This window comes from Crassostrea angulata, unplaced genomic scaffold, assembly GCF_025612915.1.
Source record: "Crassostrea angulata isolate pt1a10 unplaced genomic scaffold, ASM2561291v2 HiC_scaffold_118, whole genome shotgun sequence".
NCBI lineage: Eukaryota > Metazoa > Mollusca > Bivalvia > Ostreida > Ostreidae > Magallana > Magallana angulata.
The window spans coordinates 353,557-376,035 of NW_026441673.1; the positions used below are offsets into that span (position 1 = coordinate 353,557).

At 31.7% G+C, this 22,479-nt stretch overlaps 2 protein-coding genes across 2 annotated transcripts; both read right to left on the minus strand.

Moving 5' to 3' along the window:
• Positions 1–965: 965 nt before the first annotated feature.
• Positions 966–12,506, minus strand: LOC128169355 (uncharacterized). The gene is made up of 4 exons (XM_052835512.1): positions 12,437–12,506; positions 7,116–7,319; positions 2,767–3,018; positions 966–1,159 (listed from the first exon to the last, which is right to left on the minus strand). Exons 1-4 carry the CDS (start codon positions 12,504–12,506, stop codon positions 966–968), a joined length of 720 nt encoding a protein of 239 aa, XP_052691472.1.
• A 2,546-nt stretch (positions 12,507–15,052) lies between these two features.
• LOC128169356 (uncharacterized) lies at positions 15,053–21,092 on the minus strand. Its single transcript, XM_052835513.1, has 9 exons — positions 21,080–21,092; positions 20,788–21,042; positions 20,626–20,697; positions 19,984–20,211; positions 18,597–18,854; positions 18,275–18,406; positions 16,580–16,818; positions 15,259–15,426; positions 15,053–15,088 (listed from the first exon to the last, which is right to left on the minus strand). Exons 1-9 carry the CDS (start codon positions 21,090–21,092, stop codon positions 15,053–15,055), a joined length of 1,401 nt encoding a protein of 466 aa, XP_052691473.1.
• Between the last annotated feature and the right edge of the window lie 1,387 nt (positions 21,093–22,479).

Consider the following 22,479-nt stretch of genomic DNA (forward strand, 5'->3'; position numbering starts at 1 on the left):
GGTTAAGTGCTAGGTTTACTATGAAAGATACATAAGACAAAACACAAAAAAAACCGGCTACGGAACGAAATCATAAGTTTTAAATTCACATAACATGCTTTGATATTTAAGGTTAAAATGCAATTTAAAGTGAAGATTTTAATTTGTTTTGGGAAAAACTATTTGTCAGAAAGAAAACATTATACACATATTTTCCCTGTCAATCGGAAACTAAATAGTTAAATCATTCCATTTTGAGAGTTCTTTGGTCGACACAACGACATTGTCAGGAAATCAATCGTTCACTGACTCGCAGGCTGACTAACATTTTTCATACTAATTGTTAAACTATAACTTTTCATCTAATGCTCACTCTTCGAAGGTACCTGATTCTACGTCTACTCTTTAGAGACCTGTGTTTTTGTATCATTCCTTTGGACATTTGATTTTGAACACTGTTGGTCATTACAAGATGTCATTGAGAAACGGAATCGATGGCTAAAAAGATTGATCAATCATTGCTTCCAATTAGCACACTCATCATCATCATTATACATGTAACAGTTTTTTGTTTTTTTTAAAAAGCATTGTTGAAATGATTAAGAAATAAAAAACAGATCGAATTTAACGCTTAAGAAAAACGCTAGATTTATATTTACAAAGTTTGAAAAAAAAACCGCATATAATAATAGTAGATGATAGTATAGTATAAATATAGTATATATAGTTTAGTATAGGTAAACAAATAGTGCCACCTGTTAAGTAAAAGGTTATACTTAATATTCCGACAAGGTATGTAGAATAAAAAAAGTGATTTTGTGTCAGTTGCACTAAAAAGGGGTACTCATGAATACCATCGGTAGATATATTGGATGGGCGCTGCAATGTTAAAATTTGGGGTTTAAAAATGCTGAATGATTGCATTTTATTTGCTTTGTTTTTATGTTGAAATTTGTTTAAAATTTGTTAAGTGACGATGCTCAACATCATTCCAATATCTGACATGTAGTCTTAAGTATTCTTCTCATGTTGTACTTACTTCGGCTATATTTTGCACAAGCTTCACCGTGGTATCCGGGTGCACATGCTCCAAGACATTTCCCTGTGTTATAGTTACAATGTCGACAAGAAGGCGGGCAAGGTATGGAACATTTGACCCCAAAGAATCCGAGAGGACATCCTTAATGAAGAAGGATTTAAAGTTATGATGAATAATGCTTTGACAATAAACAAGTTTTGATTTAAGCAAATGAATTTAAAATTTATTGTTAACAGAAAGGCCGTTGATTTACTTATTTCTTCCTACCTTGTTACTTTTATAAGCCGGTTTCTTTTGTGAATTGAAAATCTGTGAATTTTTTGAGACTATCTCTAATACTTTATTCAAATAATGGACCTAAAATTTGGGCTTTAACACCGAGAAACCGGAAGAAGTACTGTCTTATGTTTTTTGCATTATTAACATCACTGGTTTTTTTCTAAATCACGCTTCGCTAATTAATAATTTATGAAAATTTCTTTACAAAATCCGGAAATCATCTGAGTTTTTTTTTTTACAGTCTTGCGCATGCGCATTACATTCACGCTAAATCATGGGAGGCTCTTTAGTTTATGTTTCCACAATATCATATTTGCATTGATAAACTCAAAAACGAAATAACAAATAATTGAATGAAGATAAAATGTATTTACATGCAGCCTCATAATGGTTTGTTATGAATAATTTAACTGTTATTTTCAATTCAGCTTCATTAATTTTTCTCAAAATTCGTTTTGGAGCAATTCTTCAAATTGTCGCTACATTACGGGTATATGGGAGCAGAGACATAAATGACTTTTTATGTCTCTGATCGGAGGCTTTTTAAATGTGGTGAAGGTCTGTCCCAAGACACAATTATATTTTCTAACTAAGCAGAGTGTAGTGAAATTGATAGCTTTATTGTAGGCCTAAAGCTTGGTTAAGTAAATGTAAAAAAAAAATATAAACGTTGAGTCGATGTATCTGTCCCAAGACACAATTAGATTTTCTAACTAAGCAGAGTGTAGTGAAATTGACAACTTTATTGTAGGCCTACGCTTGGTTAAGTAAATGTAAAAAAAAATATATACGTTGTGTCGATGTATCTATTTCGTAAATGTCCGATATCATATGTAATGTCAACCCGTGCACGCACAAGTCAAAGTCTAGTTTTGACTGAAAAAAAAGAGCATCAGCTAAAAACTTTAGGGTCTATTGATTGAAACAATGCTCTATTACAAATGGAAAGTAAAAGTCTCAAAATTGTTCTTGAGTAACAACATTGAAGCATATTTATTTTGAATTGATCTATGTTTTTGGGAGTTGATTTTAATCAACTCTACTATGCAGTTACTTTGGCAAACCGAAAGTGAAACAGTGTTTGGACTTAAGCACAAATCATCACCGCTGACAAAGTTTAGTTCTTGAAAATAATCGATAAATTTGATGTAATGTGCGATGAAGCATTGTTTTTCAAGGAAACCTTTTTATAGATACCTTGAAAATAGTCAGATTTTAAATGTACGAAAAATTTTTTTGTAGAGTTATGTATTCCTACGCTGAGTCCAATATAGTCTTCTTCAATCAGACACTCGTCTGTCTCCGTAAATCTCCGACCAGCAGAGAGTCTCTCTTTGATTGTCGGAGATTATCGGAGACAGCCGAGTCAGCTGGTTAAACAACACTAGAGTTAAATATTGCTTGGATCCATACAATAAAAAATCAGTCATTAAAATCAACTCCCGTCAGTACATCAGAACTTTGATTACCAATTACTACTACTTCACACAGATCAAGGTGAGCTGTTGTAGAATAACCTGGTCTTTTGTTGTCATTTCCTTCTCTTGTGTTGTAATATATCACGAAACGGCCTTGTACTTCACACGTTATACTTTTGAAATTAGATATAGTAGATATGCTATTTCCTGAATCATGAAAACATAAATGACCATCCTCTTTGTTGGTTGTATTGGACACGTATACAGAAAACCCCAACAATCTGCTAGCAAAAACACTGTTAGCTGTAAGGTTTAAAAAAACAGCACAAGTAAATTACATATATTGAGAATAACATCAGGTTTTTGTTGCAATTTAGATAGTTGAAATGTTAGCATATCTTTGAAAACTAGTCCATTCTTTAAACAAGAGGCCCAATGGACCACATCGCTCATCTGAGCAACACTGGCTTTATATGGGCGTTCAAAGAATATTGTGTCATGTGGCCTCTCGGTAGATTAACCAAAAATGAATATCCGAATTTTCACTAATTGTTGCATATACTTAATCTTTGACATTTTTTTACCTTTATGGAATACCCTTTTGTACCGAAAAAAAATCATATGCAATATAAATAACTTAATTTTCAATTGGTGTTCACGATTAACTTCCAGTTCTCTTTATTTTACCCCCCCCCCATCACTTTATAAAACGATTAAAATAAATGAGAGCATAAGGGTACATTTTCTCTCTCCACTACTTGCTACTTATTATATTTCAAAACATGATATATGTGAAAGAGGAAAATCGTACCTCAATGCATCAGAATGAATGCGCTCAATTCCTCAAATTTAAAACATTGAACATTGTAATTGGCCCTCTCCGTTATAGACAATTGCGATTTAGAAGGCATGAATTATATAATCATATAACCTTTCATATCCTTACTCACTTGATTGAAGAAAATAAACTTAACTGAAAATGTTGTCATATATGTTAAAGAGCTATAATTCAAATTAATGTATTGGCAGGCACGTCGCTCTTTTGTACTAAGGCCCATCCATTATTTTCATCTTTATTAAATATCAACAAATGTGTACAAACAAAGATGATTTTCCATTGCAATAATTTTTTTAGAACACCGATAATGCTTTTATCCTCATAACAATAATGTGTCAGGCCTATGGAAACGGTTTAAAAGGCATTGTTTTCATTTACTTGTGTTCGAAAAACTATCAAAATGTTTGTAGATTTTATGCAATTCATCGTTGAAGAAGGGGCACCAGAAAGTCATTAAAACATACATGTATCGTCCTTTTAGCAAGATCAACCAAAATTTCAGTGTAAATCGTAGAATCATAAGCAAGATACATAGCTTGGTTTAAGTCATGTTTTTTGTTCACATGAGTTTACTACATTCAACTTAAGGATGACGTTTACTCAGAATGAAAAAAAAATCCACTGATGATAATAAAAAACCATCTATTGTGTGTTATAGACCTTTGCTTGTATTGTTATTTTTCACTTTCAGAAAAGTAGGCCAATGACCTACTTTTTGAGTTAATGGCCATTGAATATTTATTGAAAATCCAAGAAAAATCCCATAAAATTTTACACTACGGTTGAGATTTTCTTAATTATAAAAATATTACAAATAATTAAACACTTTAAAAAATAAGGTACAGTTTACGAATGGTAGTGGCACTAAATAAGTACACAACATTAATATTTCAGCATCAATTTTTTAAAATAATTCAGTCCGAATTTCCTCTATCAGTTTTCAAATCCCTACCCATTTTTGATTTAATTTTACAAAAAATTGAATGATGATAATACAAAAACATTTATGATAATGAACTACTTATATTGACCTTATTCTGTTGGCATAAAAGTTATATGAGGTCAATGATCAAAATTTTGAGATATGATGTCTTTTATCGTTTTTAAGCATTTTTCAATATTATTATAATTCGTGCCATAAGATTATTTTAATGAATAAGTGAGGAAAAACCAACGGAAAATATGCAAAATTACGTAGACTTAAATATAAAATCCTAACTTTTAATATTAGACTACTGTCAAAAAACTTTTAGCAGAAAACAAAATCTGCAAAATTTAGTCCGAATTTCCTCTGTTTGGCTAAAAGTCAATTTTTGTTTGAGCATAATTCCATAATAAAGTAAAACTATTGAATGTTTTGTCAATAATAATTCATTTCATAAATACTTTTTGTGTTTAGAACAAATTTTACTCATTACATTGAACTTTTTAACAATCGGAATTTGAGAACTCAACCCCTGAGTAAATAACACCCTTAAGAACTTTAAACTTGGTATTTCCTATTCAGCATAGCTGCATTTGAACATATAAACAATCTAGAGGATGACCTCAGCTTTGTGTACAAACATATAGTAGCATTGTGCGCAAAGCTCTGTATCTTACTTATAACTCGAAGCTTGACTCTCAAGTTAGTAAAATTATAGGAATTTGTAAACAATTAAAACAAGAGAAAACTGCACTAAAACAAAGAGAAAACTCAATTTATTTTTCATGATATATGTACTTTAGTTATATACTTCTAGCAGCGAGAATAATATCCGTTTTGATTGAAATTGCTGAACATCTTAATAGAACATGTTGCATTAATCAACTATTACGTAGAGATAATACCGAATTACACGCACCACCATAATTTTACCCCCAGGGTGGCCCCACCCTATCCCCTAAAATCATGGTTTGAAAAAAACTAGAATGAATCAACACTACCTGAGGATGCTTCCACACAAGTTACAGCTTTTCTTGCCAATTGGTTTTTGAGAAGAATTTTTTTTAAGATTTCGCTATGTATTCCTATGTAAAATTCGACCCACCCATTGTGACCGCACCCTACCTCCGGGATCGTGGTTTGAACAAATTTGAATCTACACTGAGGATGCCTCGAAACAAGTAACAGATTTTCTGGCCCTAACTGGTTTTTGTTGAGAAGATTTTTGTCTATGTAACCCTATATAAAAATTTCGACCCCCATTGTGGCCCCACCTTACCCCCGAGGATCGTGATTTAAAAAAAATGAATCTACACAACCTGAAGATGCTTCCACAGTTCCAGCTTTTCTGCCTAACTGGTTTTTGAAAAGAAGATTTTAATGATTTTTCTCTATACATGTGTATCTATAAATTTGATTCCCCATTGGGGCTCTACCGTACCCCCCGGGGATCATGCTTAAACCTACACTCCTTGAGGATGGTTCCACACAAGTTACAGCTTTTTTGGCTGATTGATTTTTGAGAAGAATATTTTTAAAGATATCTCTCTGTATATTTCACCTCAGGTGAGCTAACAATTATTTATGTCTGTCCTAAATGTACATACACATCAGCAAAATTAATCTCCGTTTAGACTGAATAGACGAGAAAATACTTAAAACTAGCCTAAAACACATTGCAGTAATCAACTATTACGCAAAAACCATACCGTATTAGAATGTATTAGAATGTGTATTTTAGTTGTTAAAGTACCATACCTGTTATTGCATCTTATTTTCCGCAAGTAACAGTCAGCTGTCTTAGTTTCCGATATCTATTTTTGATTGTTACGTAAAAATTACAAAATAGAGGCAATAGTTCCCCTAAGTTGCAAACCGTAATTCATAAAAAAAAGAAACAAAAATGAAAACAAGCTAAAACAACCGTCAAAGGTGAAAATATCAACGCATTTGAATATTTATTCTCAATTTACTTCACAAAATCGGCATTAATGTATCTTGCACGTTTCAAATATTTCTTTCGCACGCAAACTGTTCCACAACAACCAAATTTATCTTTGTCAGATTGTCCCATTTCATATACGTTCAAAATTGCCGTTTCTTTGTTTCAAGGAGGGTTTTGAGATATGAAATACCGAACCCGAAGTTTAACTGATTGACCCTCATTCTCTCTCTATCTTATTATCATTTCCGTAAATTACTCAAATTAGCCCTTAATTTTTGCAATTTATATTCTCCTTCCCATAAGGATAATTTATGCTACACTACGTTGAATTCGACTCAGTAGTTCTTTAGAAGAAGATTTTTAAAAATGCACACCCCCTTTTTCTACAGTTTCAAGGTTTTCTCAGCTTTGAATAAAGATAGGTCTTTCATTTCTGCAATTTATTTTTTGCCTTACCATAAGAATACTTTGTGCTAAATTTGGTTGAAATTGGATAAGCGGTTTTAGAGAAGAAGTTTAATATGCGAAAAATTTACAGACGGACAGACAGACAGACAGACGGACGGACGACGGACAAACTGTGATCAGAAAAGCTCACTTGCGCTTTCAGCTCAGGTGAGCTAAAAATCAAAACAAATTGATTTGATTTTGTTAAAGGCATTTCATCCATCAAAATATGCACTGTATCTTACCAAATGGTGCATTATCCGTTCGATAAGTTATCCATATATATGCTATACTCTTTATGTCTTCGAGGTCTACCATCCATGTGACATCAGTTGGAGATGCCTCAGATGTGCAACTGTCACCAACTAACGAGAAGTTTCCATCTACCGCCTTGTCGGAGGAATATTTCTCAGAGGACTGCCATGTTGGCCTTTTCTTGGCAAGGCTCACTACAATGAATAGAATTACTTTAAATGCTAAACACACAATCGACCTGTTTGTGGTTTAGATTAATGATTTGCTCGTTATATAAACGATTGCAAATATCTTTCCTTATATGAAGCTATAGAATAGCGAAAACGTTCAAATCTTTGCAAATACTTAAAGGATGTAACAATAAATTGATACCCTATCGTTAGACAGTCGCTTTACTGTAATTCACGGGTATTAACTTCTAAATAATATGCCTGTTTCAAACGTAAATGTCAGTATTAAAAAGTAATGTTATCTTAAAAAAATATCCCGATAATAACTTTGGTGGTACGTGATCAAATCTTATGCATGGAAGCTTTTTGGCCTTAACAGGATTTCATTACGTAATCAACCAAAGTTATTCCCGTAAACGTTTAACACCATGCTTTATTTATTTGACAACAGTCCATTATGCTATCATTCTAAGATAAGAAACATTTATGTTTAAACGTTTTAATTTAAAACCATATGATGAGCAACAGCTTGCGGTAAATAACGCACAAAGGAATTCAGTTATGTCTGGAAGAATGGACTTTAATTTATAATATTGTTAAATTTATATCATTTCTTAAAATTTCATGATGACTGCTGCCGTGACATGGAATGTTTTAGAAAATATTAAGATTCTATAGATACGAGAGTTGTTAGTAACTTCGCGGAAAAGTGATTTACGGCAAAATTACTGTGTACTTTGTAGGATCTTTTATTATTTGACTACCAATTGAAAATAAGTATTCAAAAAATCATATGTTTTTAAATTATTTTCCACAAATGCAGCGATTTTTGTTTTGCATTGAATGGATCTTAGGAGCACGCTTCATATTTCCACGAAATCAAGTGACGTCAAACTACTGAGGGCAAATTAAACTTGCACTCTTTTTCAAAGTAAACACCTTTTTAGTTCACACACGTGTCATGCTATTAACACATCTTTAAAACGCATGCTCGCGCTATTATTTGTCAAATTTTTGTATGTCTTTTGTGTCAGATCATTGATCATTTAGGTCCAAATATCTCTGTTCACACAGTTTCGACTTAAGATAAGAAATTAAGCGAAATCCATAGGTTTTTTTTTGGGGGGGGGGGGGTACTGCAAGAGCTCAAGATATCAGTATTTTCATTTTCAAATCTTCAATTCCAATTGTGTTTCCAGCTGTAAACCTTTGTTATATAAAAAAAGCAACATTTAAGAATCCTTTGGTTTTATTTAATGATTGCCGGGTGCTCCAAAGTGTCCAGTTACGTCAACGTTTTTGACTAATTTTTTAAGCGCTGGTCGTTCATTTTTGGCGCTAAAAAGGGCAAACAAATCTTAAATTTGATTGAAACATTAAAAAAATAACCTTCATAACTTATTGTGATCTAATATGAACTTTTGTTTATTTTTATACGCCTAAACTGTACATTTTTTTTAATAAGGTAAAATGCGTACACAATATAAAACAATTAAAAAATGACATGCTCCGTGAAGCATCTCTTATCCTAATAATTAATCTGTATATTTTTTAAAGGTCATTTTAAATGTACAAATTTTTTCGTATTTTTTTGAAAAACAAGACTGTATCAATTTAAAAAAATGCCAAAATGAATCAATAAAAGATAATTGTTCTTATCCCCATGTGGAAAAGTTTACTTATCTAAATAAATACAATGCATTTTCTTTGAGTTTATAATTTAACTTCCCTTTTTAGTTGTAGTAGTGTAAAAACCTGGCTACAAAGGTTTTACACCGTAAAATAATTTATATCAGAGGACTATCATAAAGTATACATTACAATTCAATCTGTTAATGCGTTGGGTTTCAATTATCAATTTAAACAAAATACAATAGAAAAAAAATATGGACATTATTTTCTTATCAATATCATAAAAAACGCATGGAAAGACTTGCAACAAACATGGATTCTTAAAAAAAAGGATTCATACTTTACATAAGGAGAAAAAACTTACTTCCCCTCCCTTGAGGAACTATACAACTCCAGAGAAACAAAACAAATATCGTGTACAGCATGGTGTTTGTCTTTCTCAAGCTTATGAACTTTTCTAAAACTAAACTATCTTTTAAGTGTTCCGAATGCCAGACTTATTGATCACAACTCTGCAGAACATGTCAATATTTGTTAAATATCACCTTAGCAATTATGTTGTTTTAGTGTTCTACAACTTGTTTTGATTAAAATTCAACTTACTTAAAAAAAAAAAAACACATGTTGATAAACTGTCGTTAAAAGGGGGAATAAAGTGCAAATACTTCACATTGCCTTGTGCTGTATAGAAGAAACAAGACTGCATCAATTTAAAAAAATGCCAAAATAAATCAATAAAAGATAATTGTTCTTATCCCCATGTGGAAAAGTTTACTGATCTAAATAAATACAATTTACTTTCTCTCACTGCAATATAACACGTAATATGTTTATGACTACCTTTATTTATGAAGGTATGTCTGTCTTTAATTTTTTAAAATGAATTATTCAATAGTCTGTTTGCTACTGTGTACTAAACGATACGCATACTAACCAGACATTTACCGATCTTATTTTGCAAAATAAGAAAATTATTCCTTTGATGAAATGAAATATGTTTTTTTTTTATTTACGATAGCACCTTGTTTTGAAATTAAGGATATATTTTAAAGAAAATATTAATTTGAAGTTAATAGACAAATTTATTAGTTATGTACTTTTGTTTTATTGTAGGGATGCTTATTGGTTGTTTATGCTGTTAAAAACCCGTTTGTATGTTTGTTGGTTTTTTCACAGTATCGTGGATAAACTGTAAATGATCGCGTTTAATATAAGGTATAAGTTGCGTTATTCCTCTTGTATGGCTGAGGGATAACCGTTTTGGCTGTAGGAGGCCGTTTATTGTGTCAAAAGTACAGCAACTTCATGCCAAATTTATTGTTTTATTTAATTGAAATGTGATGTAATTAAAAGAATAAAACAAACATTTAAAAAAAACATATATAATCTACGAGACTGTTTGTGTCTCCAATAATATATTTGTTTTTCTAGTTGTGTTTTTCTCAACATATGTTTCAATTTAAGAATACAACTTGATGGCTTTTTATCTCATTATAAGTGCACACCGTCTATATAAATGTACTTTATTTCTTTATGTTAATAGTTATATGTCTCAACTCAAGCAAACTACAGTGCATCGCCATTTTTTTTTAATTTTTAATCACCATTGAATTAATGCAAATTTTGTCTGTCATTGATTAAACTAAGGCAGTTAATTTAGTGTATGGACTGAATATATAAAAATTTGAAATTTGAAAAATGCTTCAGAAACTACAAAATACTAAAAACTAATAAATGTTATAAAAATTATATATATTTTCGAAATTACAGAAATCAAAATTTTGATGATTAAGGAAATGTTTAAAAAAAGACAAAAATAAATCTGTTCACTTTATAACGTTTCTGACATAATAAACCTGTCAAGTATAAGACTCCGATCATGAAGGTTGTACAGAGATAAAACATGATAAACGATGTGCATTAGGGTGCGACACAAATAAACAGGTAAATTAACGAAGCTACTGCTTCAGACACGTGCGTATTTGGATTATGCATACACATGGTACACAGGTCTTGTGAACTAAGAGGGGTTTCACACCTCTAGACTGTTGACTGAGTTTGTGTATAATAAACTACTACTGTATAACCAGATAAAGCAAAAAAAAAAAAAAAAAAAAAACACTGTGCAAAATCAGGCGTTCTTAAGCTAAGAAATGTGTATAGTCCGTCAAGCAGTTTTAACGAATCAAGAAACTATCAATAAGTAAAAAGTGTTAAAAATAAGTGCACTGTGTATTGTTATTTATTTAGTCACTAAGAAAATGACAAAAGTTACAATTCACTTATCAAAGTCTTATTTTGCTTAGTGTAATCAAACTATTATTCCCGAAATAAATTGCGTTGATCAATAATTTGGTGGTAATTTCTAAATTAAAATTTTGACAAGGAATGTAAAATAGGAGTATCAGATCCCCCGTGACATTCTACAAAGTATGTAAAAAATACTTAAATATTAGTAAAAATGTCATGGAAAAATTATCTGAAAGAATGACAATATAAAAAACAAGATAAACGACAATATGTCTCTTATAACAATATTGCTTTGATTGATCGCTATTTTTCTTCATCGCCTTTAAATTTTCATGCGAAGTACGGTACACAATTAACTGAATTCAGAAAGCAAACAATTTTCCAAATTTGGCGTTTTCGCGGGATTAAAAATATGGTTTTGAACAATATATTATGTCATCCAGGGTTGATGATAAAGAAATACAGAGATACAAATAGATAAAATAATGCAATACAACGAACTGTTTACATACGAATTTGTGGTTTTTCATTTAGCGGCGTTGACCGCGTGACGTCACAGTTAATCTCGAAACAAGTCGGCTTCATCAAAAAATCCTTTAAGTGTGAAATCGAGTCTTCTCAAAATATCTCGAAAAGTACGTATGCGATCGCAGTCAGATATTCAGGAAGATAGTTTTTCACATAGATATCCGTAAAAAAAATGACAGGCACTACACATACCCTTTAAGCGTTGTCAACTTAATTTTTCGGGCAAAAGAACAGAATTAAATCGATATTGTGTCTTTATCACTAGAACATGTCAGTATATTATATCGTAAACAATGACAGGGGATAGCCTGGCCGAGAAATGAAAGCACATTTTCAAACCTTTTATTTGATTAAGCTAACATCTCTCCCAGTATTCTTATATTTAATTCTCTATAAATCACATCACATTACTTTATTAGAGTTCTTAGATAAGTTATATTTTGAGTATGTTTACAATGCTTTCCAATCAAATTCACATGACATTCAACTTATAGTCATGACGTCATCAATGTGTTAATCTACGTTATACTCAATACTAAAACTAATTTTCTGAACACAAAATTGTCTTCAGTATTTTTTATTTGTTTTTGGTTTACGTTTCGTTGCTTAGATATTTGAATATGTACATATTAACTAAGATGTGTGATTTTACGGAGTTGCATGTTACTCTAGATTCCATATGCTTCCTTAACATCCCTTGCGCTGAAAAATAATTAGCGTAGTGCATTTACCCTCTACCCCTCTCATGAGACAACAGTCCATCGGATGTAAACTTCCAGTATATGTGATGTCGGAACCCATTTTGAGCTTTGTTGACTAAGACAATGCAAATAGTGCCGTGTGAAAGTGCTTAAGACACAATATGACGTGATCAATGCGGGGTTTGAACCAGCAACGCCCCTGTCTTTGGCTGAAGCCTGTTATCATTTGGTTTTGTCATTACAGAGTAAATAACAATGATAAGCTGACGATGAAACAAACCAAAACCGAATATTGCTATCTATACTACTATATTAAAATAATTGACTCGAATTTTTGGGCTGTAATACCAAGAAATTGGAAGAGTACTGTATTTATACATTTTAAACATCATTGGTACTTGAAGATTACCAATTATTTTTTCTCAGTGAAGCTTCGCTAATTAATAATCAACAACAATTTCTTTTAAAAATCCGGAAGTCATCTGGGGTTTTTTTTATAATCTTGTGCATGCGCATTACATTCACGCTAAACACGAGAGGCGTTTTAGTTTATGTCTCCTTAATATCCGATTTGCATTGATAAACTCAGACACAGTATTACAAATACGTGACAATTTTCATTGAAAATTTGTTATATATACTGATCATCAAAAGTAATACGGGAGATAACTCTAACTCTAACTCATGGCATTTAATATGAAAAGTCCCGAGAGTTCCGAATGTCAAATTGGTGTGTAAATTGGAAGCGAGTAAAAATAGTTGGTGAACAAGTGTTGCATTCTTCATTTATATGAATTAAATTTTAGATGAAAGCTATTTACAGCCTCAACATGGTTTGTTATGAATATTTTGACTGTTATCAAAGACCTTATATAAGTATATTTTCAACAACACAAGTGTTTATGAACGGATTTATTAAGTTGGCAGGTAATGTCCACAGTGGTCAAAAATTGTTACAACAATGGGGTAGCCGACAACATGGCATACCCCCTACATCAACATTTTATGCCCTCCCTGCTGGGAAAAGTAGCACGCTGGGTTGACCACAATCGTGCTACGGACACAATTCAACACAAACTTTGATAATATATTTGTATTACATAATTTAGATTTTTTTTACTCAAATGTCTTATTAGTCCACATAACATATCTATATACATCAACATCAACCACAACAAACTCACTACATGCTAAAATCAGTTGGATGGTTAAATTGAAGGTGACAATTACGCCCTCTCGACCACTGTGACGTAAGCAATAACCCAAAGAGAGCTGTCCAGGTCACCATCATCGGACCATTTACCCAGCTATCTGCTGAAAAGAGAAAGCAAAAACCAAACGGCAGCAAACTATTTCATAACATTAACTCAATAAACTCAAGGTACATTTTGTATGTCCTTAAAATTTGTAAAAAAAGAATACATACCATAATACATGTAAAACAAGGGTAGGGTTGGGCGGCTATTTAGAAATTATAAAAATATTTTGGGCTCCTTAAATTACCAACCTTTCCTTTCCGCTGCTGTATGAAAAAAGGGAGATAATCGGGAAATAAAGTGCCTAAATGTCAAACCCTATGCGATTGGATAATAAAATCCCGGATACATTATGTAGACATAAAATTCAGATGATTATTGCGGGGGAGAACTTTGATAACGGCGCATATTACGAGACAATCTAAAATATGCGCTATTATTTTCAATGCAGCTTTATTAATTTTCTCAAAAATCGTATCGAAATGATTCTGCAATATTTTGCTACATGTACATAACGGGTATTATGGAATGCATTTTAACTGTGGTGAAAGTCTGTCCCGAGACACAGCTTATTCTAAGCAGTATGTGGGGATTGATGTAAATTTCAACATATTACGATGTATCTTTTTCGTAAATGTCCGATAGCATAAGCAATGTAAACCCGTGCACACACGGGTCAAAGTCTAGTATCATTAATAACAATTTGATAGCATGTCTGCTTAGAACTAGCATTAAGCGATAGCCTTTTAGCTCTCTGATTTATTTGAAGAAATTATTAAAATAAAAAGTAATAAATTAATTGATTTCTATTTATCCATATTTTCTTTCCTTTCAAACGATATCTTCATACCAAATGGGTTTTTCCCGATGACTCTTATCATAAAAATCTCTTATTTTATTGATAAATAAAATATCATGTCAGATCAATAATAAAGAATAAAATTCATGTTATTATTTATGAAAATTCATGTTATTAATTATGAAAATTCATTTAACCAATAGCGACACAAACAGAGCTAAAGCAATGTTTTATCAACTGATATCACCATTCAGAAACAAACACGTTTTTTATTATATTCAATTAAATTCATGATTTTGTAGACACATGTTGTTTATAATTAATACATATTCATATGTTTATTGGTACATATTTCTCTAAAAAAAACAACAACTAGTAGTTCGCACTTTACGTAAGCTCTATGTATTAATTTTGGCACAAACGATAAAATAGAAAAACTTGCGTTTAAGTGCAATGTTTAATATTTTTCCAATCTTAAGATAACATTGTTTTTCGAAATACCCAAAAATGAGTTCCAGTCAAACACGTGAAAGGGAGAATTACGTTTTATTATAATTTTTACACTTTAAAAAAATACATTTAAATGAGTCTTTAGAGGTATTTAAATACATCATCATTCTTCTGTGTCTGAAATAAAAAGAACAAAATTTTGTTGTAAAAGTTACATTCTTTTAAGTTTTTCTATCATATTTATCATTTTACTTTATCGATTCGATTTATTCAGGAGTTTAATAATATGCAATAATTTTCCCCAAAAATACCATCACAATTAAATTATATTTTGATTTATATCATACCTCAGATGATATATCTTCATTTTTGCATTTTCGCAGAGGAAGCCTCAAACTTGAGATAGTAAACTGGTGCTTATACACCACCGCTACACTGATGGAATGAACCTGAGAGATCACGCTGTTCATTACTTTTACATTCCATTTCTGATTGTCTGAGGAGTGTTCGAAATACTGCAAAAATGCACGAATAACTAATTCATGATTTTAAGGTTGCTATATGTATGGACAATTAAAACATTGACAGCAATTTAAAAAGTTCACCGTTTTATGAACTTAGTTGGTCACCTGATTGAATTTTTGAAGACCGAAAAGATTCGTAACAGATTTGATCATATACCAACCACACTCATATCCCGGTAATCTTTGAAAACATTGCTATTGATTACATATACTTACATTTGAAAGATTCAAGCTGTTAAGTATTGTAAAAAAATCTGTGTTCTTATGTTTACAATAATCGCAGCGAAAAGCGTTAAGCCTGCTGTATGTTCATTGTAACGTCATTAAAAAGTTCACACAGCTTTGAACGTTTTCGAAATTCTATATATTCCTATAAGGAATTATATATGCAAGAATAGATATATTACTACATTTTTCTGGATATTGAACGATATCAATTATTATTGTTTTACATGTACTAACTTCCGTTAACATATATAATCTTCTAACAAAAAAAAAATGGCCAAATATCTGCCCTAGTTTAAACTAGTTTCTGAATAGTATCGTATCAAATCTTCAAAACTCATTGTACAGTGGACGCATAACACTTTAATCTTAATTTTAGTCATCATTGCTCATTGGCTGTGTATCTATGACGTCATCCAAGTGACCTAACTCCCTCAAATTTGCAAACAAATGAAAATATTCTCATTTGCTTTACATTTTGCATTCGGAAATATACGGCGCATATCTGCTCTAGTGCGATTTTAAGAAGTTTTACTTCAGATAACTATACTAAAAATGGTGCTTGAGCAAGCCTGCGCTCGATGTTTCTCAGTCAAAAAACCATCGGAAAACACCTATATTTTGCTACAAAACATTAATTTATCAAAAAAGATAGTCTTTACAACGTCATTTCTTCATTACGATGTCAATGTGGTGATAACTTTTAACACCTTTTTTTCATTATGATTATGACTATCTTCCACCTCATTTTAAAACTTTTTATAAAACGTTAGTTTTAAGGGCAAAAATGCACAATACCGCTCATAATACTTTAAACGTTGCGCAAGGCAGAAGAAGATACACGCAATTAACGTAAAAAAAATATTTGCAATTACATCACTTTTTTTCGTTATCACAATTAATTTATAACAACACTCACTTTCTTGATAACATATTGTTTGTTATCCAGTAAGGTAACCATCACGTTGGATGCCTGATGAAGGGTGAAGGACAGACCAACAATGTTTGTCGACTTCTCAGATAAAGTCATATTTATATATGCATACCCTCGTTCAGTGCCCGGATAATAAAGTCCATTGGAAGACAACAGCGCCTGGTATATAGGTCCATTGTAAATAACACTGGATGACGTTGTAACGTTAACTATAGCTTGGCAAGCTGTAATAATTAAATATTTGATCTTAGGAAAGAACGTCTTTGTTTTTAATTTGGAGAAATCATTGGAGCTATACTTGACAAATTATAGTTTAGTTGGAATAGTGTGATCCTTATGGCAAATATTCAAACTACCAAAAGGACAAGATCTAATACCGCAAAGGTGATAAACACACACAGCTGATGCAGCCTTAGCATAAATAAATCAAGATTGAAAACTATTTTTTATCTTGCAAATTGTTTTATCGACAACCCCTAAATATCCACTAGTCTAAAATCTTTTACCGCAAGTGCTCAGATATACGCGAATTTCAGCCCCCCCCATTTTTGTATTAAAGACAACTTTGACATGTGATTTCGTCTGCTCAATGATCGAATTAATGCTGGACTCGATTTAGTTTAAACAAAACTATGTGTTGATCTAAATGACCCACGCATATATGTAAATATTCTGATTTAAGGTGTATCAGATATAACAACATTTTAATATGTTTCTGAGTCTGCACCATTTGATTACCTCCGTTGTCGATGCCCTATAGACAAAGAGAAGTTTGGTGATTTTGAAAATAATGAATAAGGCATCCATGATTAAATACTTTAAACTAATTTACTGATCAGCCTTTATTTAACAAATCTTAATTGAAAACCTTTTATTGATTATTTTAATCAGTATGTATTTAAAAACTTGATTTCGAAACATGAAGCCTGTATTTCTGTTCACTGCATCAGATAAAAACATTTTAGCATGATTCCTGTTCACTGATAAAAATAATAATTTACTCATTCTATAGCACATCAAAACACCGACTCTGGAATAAGTTATGGTCAAAATATATTGTTTTACGTGAGCCAATAACATATTATTTGACATTAAAAGTCTTAAATAGTCCTACTCTTATGACTGAATGTGGATAATAGAAAAATGAATACAGACAAATATATTATGAACACATTTTTATTACCTTGTTTTAAACATTTTTAATTCCGTTTAGTTGGCCTGGAGATAAAAATACTGATATATAACGTTACATTACTCAAGTATGTAACAACACTACAAGTCGATTTTGTAACTTAAAGTTAAGTACATTTCATAAATGACTATTTAAGCATGTTATCGCTCATTTCGTGAATATTGAAAAAAACTATTAATAAAACTAACAAGGATTCAACCTTAAACTGATGCAAAGTTCTTAGAATACAGACGAGCTACGTGCAAATCTACTCCAAAACCCTTGGACCTTATTTGATATCAGCTCAACCGATATATTTGATTACCTAGTGGTACTCAAAAAAACATTTTCTTAGTTAAAGAAAAATGTACAGAATTTAAAGGCGGAGTCTATAATATCCAAAAAAGAAACGAAATAAGAATAACAACTTATCAACTATTCGATTCAAAATGCCCAAAAAGAATAAGATATTTTAAATGTAGTATATATAATATGCCATATTAACTTACGTAATTCGCAAGCATGACCTCGAAATCCAGGCCAACATTTGGCACACAGCCCCGTGTCACGGTAGCATTGTTCACAATTCCAGGGACAAGGTCTCGAACACTGAGGATTTTTACCCACAGGACTGGGACAACCTTCATTGAATAAAACTGCATTATAAACCAAGACATTTTACAATAAACTTTCTTTCGCAACATTATTAAAAACACCAGCCACCCATGAGACAAACAGTTCATTACCAGAAACGGTAAATTACAGACATCACATTCTACGCTCAATACTTAAAAAAAAATAGAAAAAAATATTATATAAAAACAGACTTGCCACCATAGACCTCAACTTCACACAGGTCACCATAAGCCAAGTTTGAATACCCGGAAGGGTAGGTAACTCCGGGCAGACGTTCATTGTAAAAAATGACATATTGTCCATGATAAGGACAATCAATAGTCACGTGATCAGGAATGGTTTCTCTTGTGTAATTTGTATCGTGGTGACATAGGATTCCGTCAAGACGATTAGTAGAGTTCGAAATGTACAAGGAAAATCCTAGGAAAACTGCCGTATAGCCATTGTTTATTCCTTTAACAAACACAGAAACATGGTTTTGATGTTCGTTGAATTCTTAAACGGACGAAAAGCCAATATCTTTTGACTGCTTTCAAAAAGGGACAAACATCGATGAATACTAAATACAAATGACCAAAATATTATCAGAATGAAATTGTAATAATTACGTCTTCTTATCCTAGGGTGAATAATCATCGATTTTATTTTCTTATTCTCGTTTTCTTCCATATTTTTCTCGGGGCAGAGTTATCATTATTCGATGAATCTAATAATTTTTTTTCTCTACCTAATTGGCAAACAAAGAGTTTAAGCACCAACTGACCCTTTGTCTCAAAGGTATTGTGATTGAAATGCTTGATATCGCTGCTCCTCTAAAACCATAAGCGACAAAGACTTTAAACTTTAACTGTTGTGTAAGGTTCACTTAGATTGTTCTCCAATCTCTTTAAACTGAAAAAGCTCGAGGTTTCCTTCTAGCATTTATTTTTCATGAAGGTTCTGTAGATTATTGAAGAAACATTTGCAACTATTTTTACCACAGGTCGTAGAGACATTAGACCGCTTGTCATTGAAGTGTCTTTATTAGCCAGTTAAAATAACATAACGACCAATGGTCAAGATAATATGAAAATCTGAATTAGTGAATTTCCAAATGTATTTTGCTATCACCACTCCATTCAAATCGTTAGAGGTAAAGACTTGAAAATTTAACCTATGTTTTTAATTTAGTTTAAAAATATTACAATATATTACTAAGAAAATCACCTGATGTCTCCATTATGTAGTCATTGATCCTTAACATTTCTCAATTTTGTTTAAAACACAACTTTTAAACAAAGCATTGTAGAGACATCGGACTACATGACATCAAACGTTTTACATTGGTTAATTTCAAAAGGGCATATAGGACAAAGGTCAATTTGAATAAAAAAAAAAAATAAAGCTAAGTCAGTCTGACAATAGTTCTTAATTTCATACAGAAAAGATAATTAAAAATAATTTCTTTTTTGAAATAATTTTTTTTAAACTTAAAAAAAAACAGGTTATAAATACCTGTAATTGTTAGAAACCAATTGGTCTTTTTACACTTTCTTTTTACAAAACTTTATAATTTAATGTTACCAGATACAAGTTACCATACCCCATTGTACGTTATCGGTCCTGAAATAGATTACGACGAGTTCGATCCTGTGTATCTTTTCCAGATTAACCCACCATGTTATTTGTGTTGATGGTTTTGATATAGCACACTGTCCACTTGAGTAATGGCGTGACGTATATCGTCCATCAACTGCTTTATCGCCAGCCATAAAAGGGCTGAATGGTGATGACAGCCAAGTTTGTTTCCTGTAACTCAGATTTTCCATATCTAAAATAAACAAAAATAATAATAATAATGATAATAATGATAATAATAATAATAATAATTTAAATAAAAAAAATAATATTTAATCTTTTATAGCTTGTTGTAACAACTGAAATACTACAGACTGTAATAAAAAAATATTTTGTTTGAAAGAATTTTATAGTCAAAGTTTTAACTTTACGCTGTAGTGGTTTTATTTTCACATTTCATATACTTTTTTTTGTCAGAAAAACACTTTTTTTCATGATGATAATAAGATATGAAGACACTAATATGCAGATTAACAAAATGCAATCTCGCCTTAGAGATCGAGTGGTGCAATTTGTTTTGTTGTTTTAAATTTCATATCTGCAACGTAACGTTTTTGTTAAATTTTATATTATCAAACTTATCAAGTAGAGCAGAAATAAGTTTTACCATATTTACACAAGGCAGCACAAGGAAGTGTGCAGGCTGGTTGTTCAAATCCATACTGGGGTATTGGACAACCTTTGAATAAAAGCTTGTAATTGTTATATGTTCCAGTTAACTGCTGAATGATTATACGTTATTTTTTTCTTTATACTAAATTTCAAGTACCATAAACTTCTATTTCACAGAGGTCAACAAAGGCGTATTGACTGTAATCTTCTGGGTAGCTGATTCCTGGGCGTCTCTCATTGTAAAATATTACATACCGACCAACAGCAGAGCAGAAAAAATCCACAGTGGAAGGTATCGTATACTTGTTGTATTTTCTCTCATGATAACAAATAACGCCATGATTGTAATCAGTCGTATTCGAAACGGCAACTGAAAACCCTAAAAGTCTTCTTGTAAACCCATTGTTGACATCTAAAATATCAATACATTTCTTATTATGAATAAGTACACCAATAGTGCATTTTGATCATTTATCTATCAAATGTATCTCACCCCATTTTTTATTATCTGTTCTTGAGTAGATAACAATGCGTTCAATGCGACGGTAATTTTCTAAATCTACCCTCCACATTACAAACGACTGGCCATCTTGAGTAGAAGTGCACTGACTGCCGAGTATATTAAGATCACTTTTTTTACCATCAACGAGTCTGGAACTTGGTTGTCCGTCAAAAAGTGTATGCAGTTGAAAAGTCGGACGATGCAATGCCATATTAACTGCGCAAAGAAATAATAAAAAAAATAAATAAATAAATTTGATCTATCTTAAATGTGAACAAAATCAATTTGAGTCATTTTAGAAAGAAAAATAAACACTTTTTAACTTTTTTATTGAAAAAATAATCCTTTTTTTTTTCTCGAATGAAAAAAAATAATGACTTACCTTTTAACCGATAGTATGTGGATCATGACCAGATAATACTATCATTTTTTTCTATTAAGAGTGGTTTTGGTTTGTGTGAAACATGTATAATATTTCATGATTTCTTTAATGAAATTCTACCGTGTCATTTTAAATTCTACATACTTCTTTCATAATTATCACAGAATTGTCCGGAAAAACCAAGCCGACAGTCTCCAAGACATTCTCCAGACACAATGCTGCAATGGTGACAGTTAACTGGACAAGTCTTTGAGCAATGCACACCATAGAACCCTAGAGGACAACCTTGTTAAAAGGAAAGCAATGCTGGTAGTAAAAGTCATAACCATTATAAAACGCTTGTTAAACATGTCACCCTATCAGTCTACGACGTACTGCCTTGCATTACTGATATTTTAAATAAGAGGTATAAAATCCAATGTAATTTAAACATTTTTGAAAAAGAATAAGCATGAATTGTAATAAACTATTATTCTATATAGTAGTTTATACCATACACCTCCACTTTGCATAGATTTATTTGTGCTTTTGTAGAATAGCCAGGTTTTGTGGACAGATTGCCTTCTCTGGTGTTAAAATAGATCACATATCGACCTGGCACGGTGCATTCTATGGTCAGACTTGACGGAATAGTTGACGGTGTATACGTCGTGTCGTGATAGCACAGGTACCCGTCCTCCTTGACTGTTGTATTCGACACATAGACAGAAAATCCAAGAAAGGTGCCTGCCAAATCACTGTTTGCTAAAACAGAAGAAGAATTGGAGAGAGAAACAAAAACATGATTAAAAATTTCTACCAGGGTAGAGATCGCATAAGCTGAGTTTCTGAATCTGGGTACATTGGAGCATTTTGAATGCCACGAAAGTTACTACGAATTTTAATAGTTATTTATTCAATTTTTCTACGATTTCAGAGTAATTTTTAATCCACTCACCAAATGGCATTTCATCGGTTCTATAATG

Coding starts and splice junctions, on each gene's coding strand:
- LOC128169355 (XM_052835512.1), bottom strand. CDS start 12,506: ATGGGTTCCGACATCACATATACTGGAAGTTTACATCCGATGGACTGT. Junction 7,320..12,436: donor TCTCATGAGAGGGGTAGAGG/GTAAATGCACTA, acceptor TATTCATTGTAG/TGAGCCTTGCCAAGAAAAGG. Junction 1,160..2,766: donor GTGTGAAGTAGTAGTAATTG/GTAATCAAAGTT, acceptor TTCTTCATTAAG/GATGTCCTCTCGGATTCTTT.
- LOC128169356 (XM_052835513.1), bottom strand. Junction 20,698..20,787: donor CTGTGAAATAGAAGTTTATG/GTACTTGAAATT, acceptor TTTTATTCAAAG/GTTGTCCAATACCCCAGTAT. Junction 16,819..18,274: donor AGGTCATGCTTGCGAATTAC/GTAAGTTAATAT, acceptor TAATTATTACAG/CTTGCCAAGCTATAGTTAAC.